Consider the following 22062-nt stretch of genomic DNA (forward strand, 5'->3'; position numbering starts at 1 on the left):
TAAATTCTACCAAACATTCAAATGATTAAAAGATTAGTACCCATTCTTTTCTATTAGGGCAGCATTACCCTGATACCAAAACCAGACAAAGACAATACAAAACACACACACACACACACACACACACACACACAAAACACAACTAGGCCAGCATCTCTGATAAACAGATACAAAAATCTTCAACAAAATATTAACAAACCAAATCCAAAAATACATTTTAAAAAAATTACCACAATCAAGTGGTATTTATTCCAGGGGTGCAAGGGCAGTTCAATATATATAAATCAATCAACATGATGCAACATGTTAACAAGAAAAGAAACATTTCAAAAGATTAAAAAAAAAGCATTTGATAATGTACAACATCCCCTCATGATAAAAATCCTCAACAAAGTAGAAGGAAACAGGGTTGCTGGAGAGAAGACGGGTGGGGGGATGGGATAATTGGGTGATGTAATAAGCACTGGGTGTTATATGCAACTGATAAAGTATCGAACAGTACATCTGGAACTAATGATGTACTATATGTTGGCTAATTTAAAAAAAAGAACACACCTCAACATAATAAAGGCCTCATGTGAAAAATGCACAGCTAGCATCATATTCAATGGTGAAAACATGGGAACTTTTCCTCTAAGATCAGGAACAAGACAAGGATGTCCACTCTCACCACTTTTATTTCAACACAGTACTAAAAGTCCTCATTACAGCAATCAGACAAGAGAAATAGAAGGCATCCAAACCGGTAACAAAGAAGTAAAACTTTTACTATTTGCAGATGATATGATAATATGTATTTTAAAAACCTAAAGACTCTAGAAGAAAGACCAGAATAAGTGAATTAAGTCAAGTCACAGGATACAAAACTAATACCTAAATCTATTGAATTTCTATACACTAATAATGAAGTAGAATGGGGAAATAACCCCATTTATAACTGCACCAAAAATAATACCTAGGAATAAACCAAGGAGGTGAAATACCTATAAGAACCATAAAATGTGGGGCGCCTGGGTGGCTCAGTGGGTTGGGCCGCTGCCTTCGGCTTGGGTCATGATCTCAGGGTCCTGGGATCGAGTCCCGCGTCGGGCTCTCTGCTTGGCGGGGAGCCTGCTTCCCTCCCTCTCTCTGCCTGCCTCTCTGTCTACTTGTGATCTCTCTCTGTCAAATAAATAAATAAAAAATCTTTAAAAAAAAAAAAGAACCATAAAATGTTGATGAAAGAAATTGAGGACACAAAAAATGGACATATGTTCCATGGTATGGATTCGAAGAGCCAAAATGGTTAAAATGTCCATACTACCTAAAGCAATCTACAGATTTACAGTAATCCCTATCAAAATATCAATTGGAAAAAGTGATCCTAAAATTTGTATGGGACTACAAAAGAACACAAATAATTCTTTGGAAAGAATTACAAAGCTGGAGATATCATAATCCCAGATTTCAACATATACTATGAAACTATAGTAATCAGAACAATATGGTACTGACACAAAAATAGACACACAAAACAATGAAACAGAATGGAGACCCCATAAATAAACCTATGCTTACGTAGCCAATTAATCTATAATAAAGGCAGCAAGAATATACAGTGGGAAAAAGATGGTCTCTTCAACAAATGGTGTTGGGAAACTAAAGAGCTACATGCAAAAGAATGTAACTGGAACATTTTCTTACACCATGCAGAAAAGTAAATTCAAAATGCATTAAGTACCCAGAAGGAATGCATACTGAATTGCAGGAATGATACTGAATAATAAGACATTGCAAAAATTATTTATGGAGATAGTCGCTCAACTTGTTACAACTGCCCAACACAGAGCTGTACACTCAAAGTTTATCATATGATACAAAAATATGTCTGAAGTTAGTTTTAAAGTAATGACAAAAGATATTCACAGAAAAACAAAAGCTGAGAAAATTGTTATCAGATCCAAGTTAACATAAAGGGATATTAAAATAATCTAAATGAGAACATTTCAAAATATATGGGATGCCAGTGAAGAATGCTTGTTTATAACATTAAGCACTTCCATTGCAAAAAAGAAAGATCTAAAATAGTTCACCTCAAGAAGCTAGAAAAAGGAAATAAAGCACAGAGTAAAAGGAAATAAAAGTCATAGCAGAAATAATGAAATGGAAAATGGAAAAATGGGAAAAACTGAAATTTCTCTGAAGATGAGTTAGAAATACAAACCTCCATAAGATTTCTCAGAGGAGAAATTTCCCAACTCAATCTATTACCCTAATACCAAATCCAGAGAAGACCTTTGGAACAAAACCATAGACCAGTATCCCTCAAACGAAATTCCTTAAAAAATGCTAGCACCAAGTCTAGCAAGACATTAGAAAGATTACATAAAATGCCTAAATGGGGCATCCCAGAAATGCAACAGCGTTTTAACACTCAAAAATCATATATATAAGTTGGTTGGTTTGTTGGGGCTCAAAAGGTACAAATCTGGAAAACAAATATAAGAAAACCTGTAGAAGAGGAATTTGGATGAGCCAGTAGTAATGGCCATGTGAATCTTGGCGTGTCAAACTTGGTGATTCATGCCAATGTTTATCATATGCATTTGGAAAACGCATATGCACAAAAATACACTCAGCAACCAGGTAAAAGGACTTAACCACCCAGTAGGTATCCTAGCACCTCTATTCTCTGCCACACTAGTGTACAGCCAATGACTCAATTCCAGCAATGGAACCCAGCACATATCCAACAGAAATGCACGTATATATTTACGAAATTCACAGTATTCAGATCAGTTTGGGGTTTTTTTTGTGGTTTTTCTTTGTTTTTTTACAATTGATGACATTTTTCCAGTTTTCAAGGGTGGAATGAATAAACAGATGTTTGATAAAGTATTCAGAAATGAATGAACCACAACTACATACACACACAAAAATGGATAAATCCTGTATTTTAAAACTGTGCAAAAAGAAACCAGTATAAAAACTTACTATCAGTTCCATATATAACCATTAAAAAATAAACACATTTTTCCTTGGTTGTTGGCAAAATTAGGTGGTAAAACTATTTTTAAAGACCCAGAAAGGAAGATAATACCACGAAAGTCAAGATAGTAGTTCCTTTGGAGGAGGGCATAAGTATTTGTGAGGATGGGAAACGAGCTTCTGGAGTTTTGGTAATGTTCCATTTTTGAACTGAGTAGCAGTTACATGGGCGGTTCAACCAGAAATAAAGCCTCTAGCTATAGATATGTTTTTTATACTTTTATGTCTATACTTAAAAAAAGGTTTAAAAATGAATTACACACCAATAGCTAATAATGACATGCACAGAATGATCTTGGCTAAGGATGTTACTTTCCCCCTTCCTAGGGCTCTCCTTTTCATCTATTCTTTGAACCTTGAGGTTTGAGATTTTTATTCCCTTTAATTTTGAGATCCTTAAACTAGATATCAGAATTTCATTACACTTCTCCATTCTTCTCTAAATAGTCTCAAGAACAGCTTATTGAATTCATAAGCTATATATAAGCTTCATACATGCAATTTTTAAGAACCTTCACTGAAATATTCGCTTGGCATAAAATTCACTTTTCAAGTATACAGATCAATGGATTTTAGTATATTAACACAGTTGCACAACCACTATCACCATTTAGTTTCAGAACATTTTCAGAGCCCCAAAGAGAAATTCCATAGCCATAAGCAGTCTCTTCCTATCCCCAACTCCCCAAGGGCCTTGGCAATCAAAACTGGTTTGTGCTGAGTCAGTTTTGCTTGGCTGTACTATGTGGTCTATAATTTCCTTCCTTGTAGGTTTGCCTAAGTTCCCTGACAAATTATACCACACATCTATCAAGAATCAGGCTCAGAAGTCATATTTTTTAAGTCTTTTTCAACTGGTTCCTCAATCCCCTGGAAGTTAGGCTCACTGTCCTCTGCGGTCCTAAAGCCCCTATTATACACCCTTATATGCCATGTACCACTTATAATTACCTTATTCCCACCACTGTGAATATCTTAAGAACCACAATTTGACTCATTTTTCTATCTCCTATATGGAATACAGAGATTTCCAAAATGTTTGATGAATGAATCCACCATATAAGAAACTGTGACTGGATTATAAAGATGATGATTTAGTACTCAGAAGACATTCAGAAATATCTATGTTTGAGGACATCAAGACAGAAATATGTTATGGAAAAGCATTATGATAAAATAACTTTAATCAACTGATCACTTTATGATTAATAAAAAATTATGAGTAAACTAAGAAAATACATTAAAACTATTACATTGAGTTCATGCTAAGATTTTAATGTATCCTGGGACACCTGGGTGGCTCAGTCATTAAGCATCTGCCTTTGGCTCAGGTCATGATCCCAGGGGTCTTGGGATCGAGCCCCACACTGGGCTCCCTGCTCAGCAGGAAGACTGCTTCTCCCTCTCCCACTCCCCCTGCTTGTGTTCCCTTTCTCGCTGTCAAATAAATAAATTTTTAAAAAAAGATTTTGATGTATCCTAGCCAAAGGGGAATAGTTATTAGAATCTTAAATAAATTTAGTATGGCTGTCCTAATATAACCTAAGAAAAATTATCGAAGTCAAGTGTAGAAAAAAAATGTTGTTGGAGACTTCTGAAATGTTGAAAATTACATCCAAACTACCGGCCAAATAAAAAATCAAGGTAATGCTCAACTCATAGAATGAGGTTTGAAAGTTTTCATTCCACTTCTATTTCTTGGAACAGTTTGGAAAGAATAGGCATTAACTCTTCTTTAAATGTTTGGTAGAATTCCCCTGGAAAGTCGTCCAGCCATGGACTTTTGTTGGAAGGTCTTTGATTACTCATTCAATTTCTTTGCTGGCTATGGGTCTTTTCAGATTTTCTTTCAGTTTTGGTAGTTTATAGGTTTCTAGGAATTTATCCTTTTTTTCCAGATTGCTCAATTTGTTAGCATATAATTTTTCATAATATTCTAATTGTTTATATTTGTGATGTTGGTTGTGATCTCTCCTCTTTCATGATTTTATTTGGGTCCTTTCTCTTTTTGATAAGTCTGGCTAGGGGCTTATCAATTTTATTCTTTCAAAGAATCAGCTCCTAGTTTCATTGATTTTACTGTTTTTGTGTTTCTATATCATTTATTTCTGTTTTAACCTTTATTATTTCCCTTCTGCTGGCTTTAATTTACTGTTCCTTTCTCAGCTCCTTTAGATGTAAGGTTAGGTTGTATATTTGAGACTTTCTTGCTTCCTGATAGGCCCATATTGCTATATACTTTCCTCTTATTACTGCCTTTGCTGCAAGTCCCAAAGTTCTGAACTGCTGTGTTTTCCTTTTCATTTGTTCCATGTATTTTTAATTTCTTTGATCTCCTAATTAACCCATTCATTTTTTAGTAGGATGTTCTTTGACCTCCATGTATTTGTGATCTTTTCAAATTTTTTCTTGTGGTTGACTTCAAGTTTCATAGCTTTGTGGTCTGAAAATATGCATGGTATGATCTCCATCTTTTTGTAGTTTGTTGAGATCTGATATGTGACTCAGTATATGATCGATTCTGGAAAATGTTCCGTGTGCACACAAAAAGAATCTGTATCCTGGTGCTTTAGGATGAAATGTTCTGAATATATCTGTTAAGTCCATTTAGTTCAATGTGTCATTCAAAACCAGTCTTTACTTATTGGATTTTCTGCTTAGATGATCTGTCCATTGCTGTGAGGTGTTACAATCTCTTCAAATGGTGTTGGGAAAACTGGACAGCAGCACACAGAATGAAACTGGACCACTTTCTTACACTATACACAAAAACAAATTCAAAAATGGATGAAAGACCTAAATGCAAGAGGAAACCATCAAAATCCTAAAAGAGAACACAGTCAGTAATCTTTGACATTGGCCACAGCAACTTCTTACTAACATGTCACCAGAAGCAAAGGAAACAAAAACAAAAGAACTATTGGGACTTAAGATAAAAACTTCTGTACAGTGAAGGAAACAACAAAACTAAAAGGCAACCAACAAAATGGGAGAAGATATTTGCAAGGGACATATCTGATAAGACTTCCAGATGGCTAACAGACACATGAAACAATGCTCATCATCATTCATTAGGGAAATACAAATCAAAACTACAAGGATATACCACCTCACACCTGTCAGGATAGTTAAATTAACACAGGAAACGACAGATGTTGACAAGGATGCAGAGAAAGAGAAACCCTCTAACCCAGTTGGTGGGAATGCAAACTGTTGCAGCCACTCTGGAAAACAGTATGGAGGTTCCTCAACAAGTTAAAAATAGAACTACCCTATAACCCACCAATTACACTACTAGGTATTTACCCAAAGGATACAAAATTACAGATTTGAAGGGGTACCTACCCCCCAGTGTTTATAGCAACATTATTAACAATAGTCAAACTATGGAGAGAGCCCAAATGTCCATCAATTGATGGATAAAGATGGATAAAGAGGTGATTGTGTGTGTGTGTGTGTGTGTGTGTGTGTGTGTGTGTGTGTGTGTGTGTAATGGACTATTTTTTTTTAAGATTTTATTTATTTATTTGACAGAGATCACAAGTAGGCAGAGAGGCGGGCAGAGAGAGAGAGGAGGAAGCAGGCTCCCTGCTAAGCAGAGAGTCTGATGTGGGGCTCGATTCCAGGACCCTGAGATCATGACCTGAGCCGAAGGCAGAGATTTTAACCCACTGATCCACCCAGGTTCCCCTGTGTAATGGACTATTACTCAGCCATCAAAAAGAATGAAATCTTGTTATTTGCAAAAACATGGATGGAGCTAGAATGTATTGCTAAGCAAATTAAGTCTGAGAAAGACAAATACCATATGATTTCACTCATATGTGGAACAAAACAAAACAGATGAAAATGAGAAATGGAGGGAAAAAAAAGAAGTGAGGAGAGGGTGGGGGTTAAATGAGTGAGGAGTATTAAGGAGGACACTTGTGATGAGCACTGGGGTTTATACATAAGTGATGATCACTAAAGTCTACTCCTGAAACCAATATTTCACTATATGTTAACTAACTGGAATTTAATAAAAATTTGAAAAAAAAAACACAAAAAGTTATGGGCCAAATAAAAAGATCTAATTTAAATATCCAACATTCCTTTAAAAGTGAAACATGAAAAAAATGAAAACTTTTGAGAAGTACTTTTAAAGAGAAAAAAATGTACTAAGTGTTTGAGTAAAGACTAACTTTGGTCACGGGAAATGTTAAAGTGAATTCAATTTTTCATCACAATATGTACAAGGTATGATTCTGTTAATGCTATAGTACCCTTTTAAAACACATTCATGCAGACACATTCAGACTTTAAATATTTTACTGTGAAATATTTTTTACACAAAATACTCCATTACAAAACAAAAATAATTTCCCTTGGGTGTACACAACTGTAAGAATCTTTAAGTGATATTAGAGTTAAATGCTCATAAACAAGTCAGAGAGTTATATTAATACAGATCTTAAAATTTTTAAAAAATCAGACATAAATTTAACCAACTCAGCATCTTATATAGAAGAATTTAGAATTAAAGTGATCATGCCAGGAAAAGACAAATGAGTAAGTTTGTCTTTTTTTATGAATGTTTTTATTCTATATCAATATAGTTTTGAATGCATATGTGAATTTTTTTTAAGAAATCCATTCCTAAAGAATACTTTTTTTCCATTCTCATAAACCATTTTATGAGAGTTCAAAATATTTTTAATTTATATGAATAAAGCAAAATTAGAAATTATTTAAAAAAGTAAAGCTAAACAATCATCAACTTTGAAATATTTTCAGCTAAAAACTTAAATGTGATATTGCTTCCCAAAGTTTGAACCAACAGTCTGTTGCTAACATAAAACAAGATTCTACTAACAAACTAATACAAATGTTTCAGACTAGGAAAAATGCATTAATATTGACTTAACAGAAACACAGTAAAACTTAATCTTACGAAAACATAAATCCTAAGATGAATACGCTATTTTGTTTTTATTTGAAAGTACTCTGAATTACTAACTCATCCTCCATGTTGGAATTTTACATATATTAAACTAGCTAACAGAGGGGGGAAAAACATGCCTTCAAGTATAAAAAGAAAACCATCACTTTAAATTAATCATTTCTATCTTAAAGGGAAACTTAATTTTAATGTTACCTTCAACTACTTTCTATATTGGGCTTCTGTTGAAGTTAAAAAAAATCAAGTAGGAAGTATACAATTATAAAAAACGTAATTTTAAATGCTACAATAAATTTGTGAATTTTTGAAATAGACAAACGTAAAATACTATACCTGAAGATACATACATGAAGTTAAATCTGAAAAACTGAAGGGATATGAGGCTCTTCTGGATAAAACTGGTACCAAAAACATCCATTACTACTTTATCTTATTTTGGCATTCAAATTCATCTAATTAACCAAATCACTATCTTTACCATATTTTATGTTACCAAAACCAAACAACAAAAGCAGCCCAGTGATACAATAGTTACAGAAGTTGAAGCAAATTATTTTTCCAATAGAAGCCCTTTTCTAAATTGTACACAATAATCTCTAAGATCTGGTGAGGTTTGGAGGAAGGTAACACCAAAGGATTCAAAGAAATTAGATTATAAAGATTATAAATTATCTGCTCTAAAATCACATACCACAGATTAATTTGTAATGTAAAAATATGAAGTCTCCCTGCCTTGAATAAACTTTAAGATATCAGATTTAAACTCCTATTCCTATTCTGGAAATTACTTCCTAACTTCAAAAAAAAAATTACAATATCAATACACTAATATATATGTACCAATGATAAATTTGTCCCCAAGTAGCTTAAAATATGTCTAAGTTTTCTCAAATATTCTCTAAATCACCAAATCCCTAGTTCTTCAAAACTATTTGGCATACATTGACTTTAAGTGCAACTGTATGATTTTATGGTTCTATCTTTACAACAAAATACTCTGAATTTGCACAGTAAATGTTTACTTGTAACAAATTCTAATTCACATGTAACTGCACTGGCAAGATATCTCCCTACCCCCACCCTCCCACCAACTAAACAGTAGTGTTCTTGAAGATCACAAGTATCTATAACAAACCACCAAAAATATAAAGCCAAATTAAAAATAGATACAACTGCCAAATAAAGTGGAAGAAAAATCTCATTGCATGAGCTAAAGAAGAGGAAGAATGGGATTAAGTTGGACTTCTCTTCCATATTCTACTACGAAGTGTCAGTCCTATAAGCACCTATATTTTCCTGGGAATATGGTTGTGCAGCATTAACTATATATTATCCATGACTGCAATGAAGACTCTAAAAGTAATGACAAAAACAAAGGCTTTAGTCAGGAAAGACACCTGAAAGATGTAAATAATGGTGAAATAGCTAATGACTGAAAATATAAGCAAAAAAATGGTTTATCAAATATTTATTTATTTTTTATTTTTTTTTTTTTTAACAGAGAGAGAGATCACAAGTAGGCAGAGAGGCAGGCATAGAGAGAGGAGAAAGCAGGCTCCCCGCTGAGCAGAGAGCCCGATGCGGGCCTCGATCCCAGGACCCTGAGATCATGACCCGAGCCGAAGGCAGAGGCTTAACCCACTGAGCCACCCAGGCGCCCGGTTTATCAAATATTTAAAATGCTTTAGGAGTGAACCCCATTTCCTAAATAACCTTTCTGAAAACAAGTCATCCTAATTCCTGGTCACTTAAGATTTCTGTAACATTCTAATCACTGTCTGCTGGGAAAATAAGCTGAACAATCTAGATGCCTTTCAGATACTTTAAATATTAGAAATTGTTATACGCTTACCACTTTTATTATATATTTGGAGCATCTAAAACAAAACAGTAATTACTGGGTATCCTATATATTATTTGTTGCCAAACTGTTGCATAAAGGATCTGAGCTTTCATCTCCCTGCACTGAAAAACAAGCAAAAAAGAATAATTAGTATTTCATAAAGGATTTTTCCAAGCATTATGGGTTTCATTAATAGTCAGGACTATTTTGAAAATTCCTACTATAAACAGAATTTTTAACTAATTTCTAAAGTCACAATTTAAAAAGGTAAAGAACAAATGAAATATGGCATACAAATTACATACTCATATATATATACATAATTATACATATAAATAAAAATATTTTATTACTACTATATATCCATTTTGGAAAAAATACATATAGCTTATTCTAATCTTTATTTAGAACTATAATTCTCTCGGGCGCCTGGGTGGCTCAGTGGGTTAAGCCACTGCCTTCGGCTCAGGTCATGATCTCAGGGTCCTGGGATCGAGTCCCGCATCGGGCTCTCTGCTCAGCAGGGAGCCTGCTTCCCTCTCTCTCTCTCTCTCTCTCTCTCTGCCTGCCTCTCTGTCTACTTGTGATCTCTCTCTGTCAAATAAATAAATAAAATCTTTAAAAAAAAAAAAAAAAAAAGAACTATAATTCTCTCAATCAGAAATCCTATCTTCCAAACAGATCTAACCATTAATCTAACCACTATACTGCAAATATGCATGTTCATATATACAGACACACACTGTCGTAAATATTGCAATTTCATGCAGAGAAGCATCAGCAGTTTTTCAAGTTACTATTTCACAAAAGATTTTAAAAACAATTGTAGCTTTATTAAGATGGCTATTTCTAAAATTAGTGAGCATGTATTTTATACCAGATACTAACGGGTTTTACATGTTTTAACTTACATAGCCCTCATAAGCAGCAAGTGGCATTCATTATTAGCTGCGTATTACAGATGAAGAAACTAACTGAAGAAAGATATATGTTAAAAAGCCTACCTCCAGTTTCACAGTTAAGGAATGAAACAAGAATGAAAACTCAGGGAAGGTGCCTCACTGCCCATACTTTTAAATAGCATGCTAGATCCAATGTAAGTGATTCTTAAGTATGTATCACTTAAAAATCTTCTATTTTCAGAATTCAGTCTAACGTTTTATATGCCTGTCAGCCATTCCCCTTTGGATATCTAGCTATATCATCTCAAATGTAAAAGGTCAGACAAATCTCTCCTCAAAACTGGGCTGCCATTCCAGACTTCTTTCAAAGGTGTCCTCCAGTTAAATAAACAACGGTAGGAAAGTCGCACATATCAGCATCAAACATTGCCTCATTACCAGAGAGTAACTAGACATTTTTGCGTTTTTTAAAAGGGTTATTACATTCTCTGATTTCCATAATTATCTATTCAAGGACGTCCAGGGAAAAAGCAAGTGAGCAAGCAACGACAGCAAGAACATCCCAGAAACGGACTAATAACTTATTTTGAAAAGAGTCTGCAAATAAAAACAATTAGCTGACTATTTTAATATTGATATGTTACAGTAGGCTGAAACTATGGGAAAGTTAAGCCCATTTTCTAAATGTAAGTGGCAGCAACTTCTATAATTAAAATAATACCAGGACAAAATAAATGGATTATAATTCAAGGCCATTTCTAACACAATGACACTCTAAGTTTAGCACAGAATTACTGTGACTCATGGTGTATAGTTTGGACTCCAAACACCAGAAGGATAGATTCTATGAGTTTTCAGAGTCCAGAATTAGTGTTTTCTCTCAAAATTAATTCAAGAAGTTGTCCACAGTCATCTTCGGAATAGGGATTCTCGACCTTGGCTATACATTAGAATCACCTGGGGAGCTTTAAAATCCTGCTAGGGAGACCACAGCATGACCAATTAAAAAAAATCTCTCTAAAAGCGAGGCCCAGGCATCAGAATTTTTTTTAAAGCTTTCTTAATGTCAGTACAAAGCCCTGAGTGAAAAAGCACAGCCATTAGACCCACTTTTCTAGATTCTTCAACAGGCAAGGGAGTATCAGATATTGGCAACTTTAACCCAGAAGAAAAAAAAAGAGAGAGAGAGACTATTTTGCCCCAGATTCAGAGCAGACCGTAAACAGCAGTGGCTCCCACAGTGCTGCCTTTGGACGAGTAGTAACAGATGTTAGGAGCATTGACAGTACTCAAGGCGATGAGACCATCTAACGTTTTCTCATTTTGTTTTAAAACGGAGAATAGCAGGTGCATTAGTAAGTTCTTAGTCCACGTAACCATGTTTCTTCTATTTGTCTCAAAGTTATGATTTTCCCCTAAATGAAACTTCAGGTTCTATTTTTTAGAACTGTAATTTGACGTTTGGACTACTTTTGTAATAGCTACTTCCACTTAACTCACTCACTGATTCACTGTGTGCTAGGCATGCAGGAGGTGGATGGAGATAGGGGTTCACAGTGGGGTCTTAGAGAATTTGATAAGAAAAACATGGAGGTAGAAGCACACACATGTGAAGTAGTAAAAGAAATTATGTTAAGTACTAAGATGCATGGGCAGAGGGACAAAAGCTTATTGAAAACTCTTCCTCAAATGATATCACTGCTTTGCAAAAGGCAGTATGATTAACAAAAAACTTTGGAGTTGGAGACACAGTTGCTAGTAAACAAGGAGCTGAGATTCTGTCTTTATATCCAAAGGAAAATAAAATTTTCCTGAGCCTCATCCATAAAATACTGATAATTCGGGGGGGGGGGGGGTTATTCTTCCCATTCCTGAGGTATCCTTCCATGTAGAAGTATTCACAGCTGAGGCACTCTCCTAGCCTAACACTGCTCTGGTTTGTTTCCTCCCTTACTTACACCAGGAGTAGGACCAATCTGATTGGTCCACTTAGAAGGACAAATTCCTCTATTAGTTTAGCCTGTTCCTCCTCCCTCCCTTTTTGGAGATAAATGCCTCAAGCCATAGTTTTTACATGGGTAGACTCCTCCATATAGAGAAGTTCTCCTCTGTGCCTGTGCAGATAAGTCTAAATTATTGATTCAGTGTTGGTAAGCCCATTTTACCATTGATATAAACCCACACTTATCAATATTTTTTTTTTCAATAAATGTGATATTTTGCTCACCAACTGTTTCTCTCCTTGTCCCTCTCTAAAGTGATTTAGAATTCAGGCAAAGAAATGGGTACTAGTTATCTGACTCCAGAGTTTGGTAAGCTTTAAATGAGGTAATATGTACAAAAATTTTAGTACATAATAACATAGTAAGCACTCTACCATAACTGCTAATCCAATACAAAATACTCAAAAATAAGAGCCAACTTTAAAGCATTTATCAATTCACTATAGAACACCTAAATATGAATTCAAATATTCTTTCTAAAATACATCAATAAAAACAAGATCTCTCCACACTGATTAAAAGAATGTAACGTGCTATAATAGAGTTATAACATGAATAACAGATTCATTAAACAGGGAACATTTATAGCCTACAAAATCCTCAGTAACTAATCCCCACAGAAAATGAAATATGATGTGCATAAGCAAAATCAGACAATACCCTAGTTATAACATACTAAAATTTTATTATAGAATCAGTTTGACATCTAAAAATTTTAAGATGAAATAAGTTCCAGTTTATTCCATAAATTTAACTACATTATCAATATGCCAAAGGCATACTTGAAAAACCTGAAGATACATTTCATCTGATAAGAGGCCTAGTTCTTCAGAATGAGCCCAGGAGCTCACTAACAGCAAGATTTATTAACTTGAGCTCTATGGGGCTTTAGTTTTGTGAAACCCTTGAAATTAACTGTAGAATGTCATGTTATAAGCAACTGATAAGTTGTTGAACACTACATCGGAGACTAATGATGTACTATATGTTGGCTAATTAAATTTAAAATTCAAAAATGTCATGTATGTGTGCATGCATATATGGTTAAAAATGCTCTCCACTTTCATTACAATCTCAAAGGTCACCACCATTCAAAAAAGAACTAGTCACATACCATTTTATAATTAAGTGATCAGTCCCAGTCTATCCATTTATTCAGATTTTCTAGTAAGTTTCCTTGCAGTATGATATTTTCAATTTGGATAATTGACATATAATAAGCTTTTAAAGAATCAAAAATGGAATCTACAAAAAAGGATATCTTTTTTAAAATAGCTACTTACCATTTAAGTATTCCTCTGATACTATTTTTTCATTAGCGTGCAATGCTTTTACTGTTATTCTCAAATCCATTGTGTTCTTTTCCTGTATTTCTTCAGTTGGTACTTTTTCAAAAATGTTTTCAATGCAGTTGGTGTTGGTCTTTAAACCATTAGGTAGTTCCCAAAATGAAGCTGCTGAACACGTATCAAACATAGCAGTACTTTGGGGACTATGTTTTCCAAAGTCAGCCTTCTTCCTCAGAGCTACGTTTTTGGAATGTAATCTTTTACTGATACAGCTTTTCCTTAAGAGTTTCTTACAGACCTCTTTCTTCTTTACAGTTTTCTCTTTCAGCTTTTGTTTCTCAGTGCATGTACAACGTATATTTTCTCTTTTGTAACAATTTTCATCTAACAGTGGGAGAACAGGCTTACTCTGTAACGGATATTGGACTTTAGTAGGTCCAGTAGTAGTACTTCCATCATTAAGAGGATCTGAATCTTTAGAATATACTGCAAGACCAGATGCAACTAACAAATCTGCCAAGTTATTTTTCTCATGAAGGACATCTACTGTCAGTTTTGTTTCAAAATTATGCTGCCTAAACTGAAAAACTAAGCCTGGTTTACTTAGGAAGTTTTGAAAGAAACTTTTCACTTCTTCATTCCAGTGTTGCTCTTTAGCAGGTAAGATACCATATAAGATACAAGGATAACTTAACCTCGGTATATCCAAAAGTTCAACAGGAACAACTTTCAGGTTTTTTATATCTGAATAAGGTATGCAAACAGAAAATCCATAGTCGATCAACACAAGTAATAGGGACTGACTAGAGACTTCAGAGATTTCTACTCTATTCCACTGATCTTCCAAATCGTATTTGAACAAACAACTAGCACCAGGAGTTATGCACTCTTGAGGCACTGTTTGCAAGTTTTCTGGTAGATCAGAAAGCAACACAAAGAGCGATTTCATTGTGTCAAAGAAATCTTCTAACTGAACACAGAAATCTGATGGATCACAAACTGCAGTGGCAATACCTGAATACCGCTTTCCGTTTTGGAGTTGGGCCCAAGTATATGATCTCATTGTACAGGACAACACAGGAGTCACATTAAAAATAGCTTCTGAAGATTTAAGTTTGTTTTCAGCATGAACTGTATTTAAGTTTAAGTATTCTAAAAGTAGCAGGCCATCTACCAAAATGTCGACTTTCCACACAGAGTTTAAGTATTTCAAGAAAAGAATACTTATTTCCAAGTGAGCAAATAAAGACACAATGGACTCAAATGACCGGTTTCTAAAATTTTCAAACCAAATCCATTTACAAGGCACAACTTGTCTTGGAATATTTCTAATCTCCTTACTGAGAAGCCTGATATTCCCTAAAGGTACTATTTCATACCTACCACGATCTACTAAAAAAACAAGCACTTTATCAACACATTTCTTTGCTACTTCTGATCTATACCATTTCAAGGTTTTTTTAGATTTTGCCAAGCACTCTAAACCTTTTTCAATATTTTCCACCGATAAAGAGGGTTTTTTTACTTCTTTATTGATGAATACTGTTAAATCTGATAAGATTTTTTTATTTTTGGATAACTTCACATAAAATGTCCCACTTTTTGAGACATAAAGTATCTCAGACTTTTCAAGTTGTCCAGGTCTTAACTCTTCAAAAGGAATCTTAACCAGCTGTTGGCAAGATGGTTGAAGGGTCCCAGAACCTTCGCACTCCTTTGACTCTTCTTTTTTCCTTTTGTTATCCACCGGAGAGCTCACCTTTTGAGAGACAGCTGTAGGCAGCTGCAGTACAGTCTTCTGTAGTTTTGAACAGGCTGTCCATTTCATTAGTTCATTAATGATACATGTTCCATCACAGATTATATTGACCTCCCACTTCTGCTCATGCTGCTTCAGAAATTCACAAGAAACGGTTTTGTTACTCACTCTTGACATGAAATAATCCACAGTTTTACTGTCCCATATTTCATCAGGCTCATGCCACTTGACCCCACTGAGAAAAGAATGGATTCCTAGCTGAGGAATGGTTAAGAATTCCCTCTGAAATTCATAAATTTTGGAGGTGCTTATTACCGCAGTGTTACCATAGTCAATAAACTCCACTTCAAAAGAATTTCCTGGCAAAATTTTCTTAATAACGGCTCTGTAAATGGCATGGTCACCAGAGTATTCTGCAACTACTAGGTCTCCCACCATAGGCTTCGTGGACTTTCTCTCTTTCACTATATTCAATCTTTTTTCATTTAGAGCATCTGCAAGTCTGAGGATTGCATTTTCATTCTCCGCAAGCTGGATATGGAAGCTTGCTGGATTACTGATATTAGAAACATATCCTTTAACTTTGGCATTCAAGTAAATCTGGGGTTGAGGAAGATCTTTGATCTGTGGTCTAGTAAGAGTAGATAGGTTTTGAGAAGCTGCTTGGTTTAGTTCTTGGATAAAAGACTGCGATATAACCCTTGTTGATTTGCAGCCCACATCATTTTCATCAAATCCAGAGACACTTTTTACACCTTTATTTTTTAGTCCATCATTCAAAGATTTCACTCTGTTTTTTGAGGCAGGCTCAATTTTATAACAAACTGATGGTTTCAAAAGCTTGGCATATGTACTTCCTGGATTTGTTAACTGATCTATTTTACTTTCAGAGTATGTTACTAGCTTAGTTTTATTTATCACATTATGGTGATGGTTTTTTTCTATTTTGCCTTTCAAAGAAACAGCAAGTCGCTTATTCTCACTCACTTTAGGACCCTTTTCCACATAGTGTGCTTGGTCACAGTGTTTTTTTCCATAAGCATGAAGCAACATTTTAATTTCCTGATTTATATGTTGACATCCATCATATAACTCTACACCAAGCTGGCCATCTGACTCCCTGGCCAATATTATTGCCCTTAATGGTTTTCCCAAGAAATTATCTTCAAACCAGCTACAGATTTCTACTGGAATATCTACATCTCTAAAATCTGACAAAAAGCACTTAATAGCTTGCATAGGTGTAAACAGCAACTCTGGAAACTGATCTGAGATAGCCCTCAATGTACTTTCTTCTACTAACTGCTTATTTCCGAAGTCTACAAAATAGACCAGAAAGTCAGTTAATGAGTCTGTTGGCGTTGCTAAAGCTCGGTAAGAGAGACCATCTTCTACATACTTAGATAAGCACAGTCTCATTTTACTAGGATCATATTTTGGATAATTTTTGATGTTACTAATCTCTGTGATTTTTGTTTCTATCATCTCTAGGTCTTTATTATTTCTACTGAGTTGGCAATAAAATTTTTTAGGACTATAGATGTGAGAAATGTATATTTCTTCCTCACTTCCAATTTTTATGTTAAAGGAAGAATAATAGTAACTATAAAGACTAACTGAAGATGGAAATGGCCTTGATAATGTATTATACTGTTCTGAGCCATGATTAATAAATTCTTTTGCACTAGTAAGTGGAGATTGTAAATCCACTAAGTTACATAAACAGTTTGGATATATAAGAACTAGGGCATAAATGACACAAGTCAATAATCCTCTAGATGAAGAAATAAAATTCCCAAAGTCTCTGCATGCTTCTCTTGTCCAACTGAATTTACAACTGATGGGTTCAACTAAATGGTTAAGACTACATCTGAAGGCTTGGCCTTCTAAAAAAAGGAAACGTGGGTTAATGGCACAAATATCTTTAACTAAAACCCTTTCTTGGTAACCATAATCAACAAATACCACGTCAAATTCTTTTCTTGATACTTGAGTCAAAATAGCAGCTCTATACCACTTCCCATCTTTGGAATACTTAGCAACACAAGCAATCTGCCCAATTTGATAAGGATCAGAATGAACGCTATAGTAATTCTGAATTTGTTCCATTAGCAATTTTAAGTCCTCTAACTTACATTGAAGCTGGCATGAAAAGTCACCTGGGCCATAATAAGAAGAACACTTGACTTCAAGCACTGTTCCTGGTTTAAACATGTATTCTTTATAAGGTTGTAGCAACTCCGGTCCCACAGACAAGGTGAAAGGATTTTTTAAATCTGAGAAATTAACAGCTGGGGATTTTAAAAAAGACAAGGTCCTTTCTTTTAGCTTATTTGAATGGTATTTTTTAGGTTTGGATCCTTCAAGAAGGGCAGATAGGACTTTAATATTAACTTTGTTTTTAGGTTTTAAATTTAACACTGAATATTCACTTACAGATTTGGGACAATATTGTGGTTCTACTTCCCAATATTCTGCATATCCAGCTTGTAACATAAGAGAGACAACATCAATATTTTCTGAGGCTTCAATACTCTGAATATTTACAATGTACTTGTCATCTTTTTTTGCTGTAACTTGAAGCAAAATTGCCTTGTTCAAGACTATTTTTTTAAAATAGTCAGTTGCTGCCTTCACCCATAAATCTTCAACAGGAAATATATGTGCAAGTGAACAGCACATAGCTAAGGCAGGCAACTCACAAAACTCTGGAAGCAAAATTTTTACATCAAAAAATGGTATGGAATCAGTATTTCCATAATCTAAAAAATAAACATTAATCTTGTAACCATTAATTTCAGTGATGACAGCTCTATAAAAATGTCGGTCTCTGCTGTATCTCGCACAACAAAATAATCCAGGTTCTGGATTTCTTAGAATCAGTTCGTCATTTTCACACGAATCATAAGATTTGTTTATATTTTTCATTAGATCTTGAAGTTCATTCTGATGTTCATTAGTGCGTACCCAGAAATTTGATGGGTTTAATACATAGGCCACAAAAGCTATATAGGCAGCCTCTATCTCCATATTTACAGTTTTAATAGGAAAACCTATTTTCAAAGTGTTTTTATTTGAAGAGCTTATTGATGGTTCTGTATTTCCAGTAAAAGAGTCAACCACACTGTTTACATCAGAAGCACTAGTCTCCTTAAACATATTAGAGATCTTTGATTCAGACACTGGACAGAGTACTTGTGTGCCTACAGTCTTCAGCAGACACTTAGAATTAATTGTAGACTCCTGAGTTTGTAGCGTTACATAATACAAATATTCATCCTTATTGAAACAATCAATGTGTGCATATACTGTTTGTCCTAACAAAGCTTGTTTAAGAACATGCAGTTGAGATTTTCTGGCATCTCCATCTGGACTGTGTAAATAGGTCAGAGAACATGGAAACGAAAACAACGGTACTAAAATAAAATCCTGTTTAAGTTTCTTCACATGGATTGAGGGTATAGCCTCACTACTGCCATAATCCATGAACCAAATTTTCACTTGATTATTGGGCAAGAGCTGCTGAAGAATTCCTCTATGCCACTGTCCATTTCTCCTTTTGGCAACACAAAGTAGTCCAAAGTTATCACATGTGGGACTACTTTCTTGACTGACAGTATCATAATGCAAAGTCATACACACTGTTAAGTTTTCTAACTCTGGAATCCATTTAATTAGTTGACAATAAAATTTACTTGGGCTCAATGCAGAGGATACCTTTATACTTTCAACCCTGCCTACTGACAAAGATGGCTGCAAATTAGCCAGAATGTGTTGAATATCAAGTGAAGTATCATTATTACTTAATGATAAGTCAGGTCTTTTATGTTTTAGTAAATCTGGCATTTCCTGTGGGAATTCTTTTAACATTTCCACAATAAGGCGAAATGAATCCCCATCAATAAGTCTGCCTAATTGTAATTCAAGAACCTGGGATATAATTTTTGGCACTTCAAGAAGAATCGTTTGAAGAGGCAAAACAGCTTGTACACAACCTTTCACTTGTAGTCCTACTAATGACTTGAAATAATTCAAAGCCTTAGGAGGCCATCTTTCCCCATTTGGTAGTATGTTGGCAAAAATACCAACTATTACCCTTGGTGGTAGCTCAAATAAGTTGCCACAGGCTGAAGCAACCTGTGTACCATCAACTCTTAGTTCTTCTCCATGATCTATGAGGAATACTGTATAGAGTTCATCTTTCTTTTCCATGACTCTTCCTCTCTGCCATTCTCCAGATACTCTTTCTTCAACCAAACAAAATTCATCAATGTCCACATTATTTTTTACTTTTGGAATATGCTGCATTTCTCTCTGTAATATGTGGTAGTCAAACTCACATTCGATAGGATTTCTGCCTTGAAATTTCACCAGAATGTCCTTGGGAAGACATTCTACATGAGATATTGTCAGATTCATGTTTAAAGACGTCGGTAACAAAGATGTAGAATCCATTTTCTAAAAGCAAATAAGTATGAATTAGCTTCTAGAAAGACCACTGTCAAAATTAAATAAGGCTTCTATAAATTTGAAATAAGTCTTATTTGGTATTTAAACATAATCCTTAAAATCCTTATATGCTTGGGGGCACCTGGGTGGCTCAGCTGGTTAAGTGTAAGACTTGATTTTGGAGCTGCCCAGGTGGCTCAGTGTGTTGAGCCTCTGCCTTCAGCTCAGGTCATGATCTCAGGGTCCTGGGATCGAGCCCCACATCAGACTCTGCTCAGCAAGAAACCTGCTTCTGCCTCTCTATCCCTGCCTCTCTGCCTACTTGTGATCTCTGTCAAATAAATAAATTCTTAAAAAAAAAAAAAAAAGACTTGATTTTGGCTCAGATCATGATCTAAGGGTCATGAGACAGAGTCCTGTGTTAGGCTCCAGGCTAGGAGTGGAACCTGCTTAAGATTCTCTCTGCCCCCACCTCTTGTGCATGCATGTTCTCTCCCTCTCTTGTTCTTAAAAAGTTAAATAAAAAATTAAAAAGTTACATGCCTGTTCTTCTAAAATTGAACACACTGGTTAAATAAATTACACTGAACTAGACAAAAATGTATATATGCAACTTCACTACCTTCTGCTTTCAAAAAATTCAGCTGAGATAATCAAGAGAACAGGGAAAATAGTATATATAATCACTGGAAAAGAGTAGAGAGCAATCTTTATTCCTTAGAAATTTCCAAGTTTCTACTGGATATTGGGCATATGTGGTATAATAGAAGGAGACCAAATAAAGTCTACTGGAAACATCCTCCTACTGCTGTGGGAGGAACTGCTTTACTTCATGCAGACTTCTAACAACCCAGAACTCAAAGGGGTGAATGCTAGGAGCAAGGGCAGATGGTGAACCCACAGGAGACATAATTTTTGCACTCCCCACTTTGTCAATCAATAACATTTGGACTCTATCAGCATCATTACACAACTCTAGATTCTTCTTTGAGGGTAAGAGGCTAAATCCTGGACACCATTAAGAAAAGCCAGGCATGGAAAGACCCTAAGGTATGTTAGGTACATCCAGGCTTTGTGACTGGCATGGCTGGCCACATAAAGTGTAGAGGGAGAAGAGATCTTTAGCATCTATGCAAAGCTTTCTACTCAAACAATGGCTCCAGCTAATTTACTCTAGATTGTTGGAATTCTAAAAGTAGTAAAACCAATATTCAAATATAAAATATTCCCCAAATTCAGGCACGAACCAACATTTGTTGTGATAGGACACAGCTCAACTCCTACTTGACCTGGAATTAACACTTCACAACTATAAATTTTGTTCTATGATGAGAAAAATACTGGACCTTTAAAAAAAAAAAAAAAGAGCAAGAGAGAAAACCACGTAAAAAACGAAGGAAATGCTCCCCTAAGGAATAAATACATTGAATGAAACAGCAAATAATTGTTCCTCACAAGTCTGACTTGTGTTTTCTAAAGGTCAAAAAAGAACACCACGTTTTTATAGGACTATGTGGCCATTAAGATGCAGCAATGGAGATTAGGAAAAAATACACATAAGAAATATAAAACTGCAGTGGGGAAAAAAAACACAAAATAAAGATAAATGAAAGAGAAGGAAATTGAGAGAATACCCCAAAACTCAGAAGATAAAAAGATAAAAAAAAGATGAAAGAAACATGGAGGATGAGATTATAAAATCTTATGAAATTATAAATGTTCTCTCAGAGATAAACAGAACAGAAGCCCTTTCTAAGACTTAAACTCAAGCCTGAAAGCTGAAACTAGCCATAGGAAAGCTGGAGAAAGAGTTAAGATTTAGGGACATCTGAGTACTAACTATGGTTTTTA

At 34.9% G+C, this 22062-nt stretch overlaps 1 protein-coding gene across 1 annotated transcript; it reads right to left on the reverse strand.

Annotated features, from left to right (window-relative positions):
• Nucleotides 1-9872: 9872 nt before the first annotated feature.
• On the reverse strand, nucleotides 9873-20217 carry LOC111154041 (tudor domain containing 15). Its single transcript, XM_022513394.1, has 2 exons — nucleotides 13998-20217; nucleotides 9873-9931 (listed from the first exon to the last, which is right to left on the reverse strand). The coding sequence occupies exons 1-2, from the start codon at nucleotides 20215-20217 to the stop codon at nucleotides 9873-9875; spliced, it is 6279 nt and encodes a 2092-aa protein (XP_022369102.1).
• Between the last annotated feature and the right edge of the window lie 1845 nt (nucleotides 20218-22062).

This window comes from Enhydra lutris, unplaced genomic scaffold, assembly GCF_002288905.1.
Source record: "Enhydra lutris kenyoni isolate GAN:26980312 unplaced genomic scaffold, ASM228890v2 scaffoldscaffold35, whole genome shotgun sequence".
NCBI lineage: Eukaryota > Metazoa > Chordata > Mammalia > Carnivora > Mustelidae > Enhydra > Enhydra lutris.

Bases quoted from the DNA above. Each gene is read 5' to 3' on its own strand.
- LOC111154041 (XM_022513394.1), bottom strand. From the start codon at position 20,217: ATGGATTCTACATCTTTGTTACCGACGTCTTTAAACATGAATCTGACA. The intron at 9,932-13,997 runs GTAAGTAGCTAT...CTTGTTTTTCAG, and splicing joins ATCAGAGGAATACTTAAATG to TGCAGGGAGATGAAAGCTCA.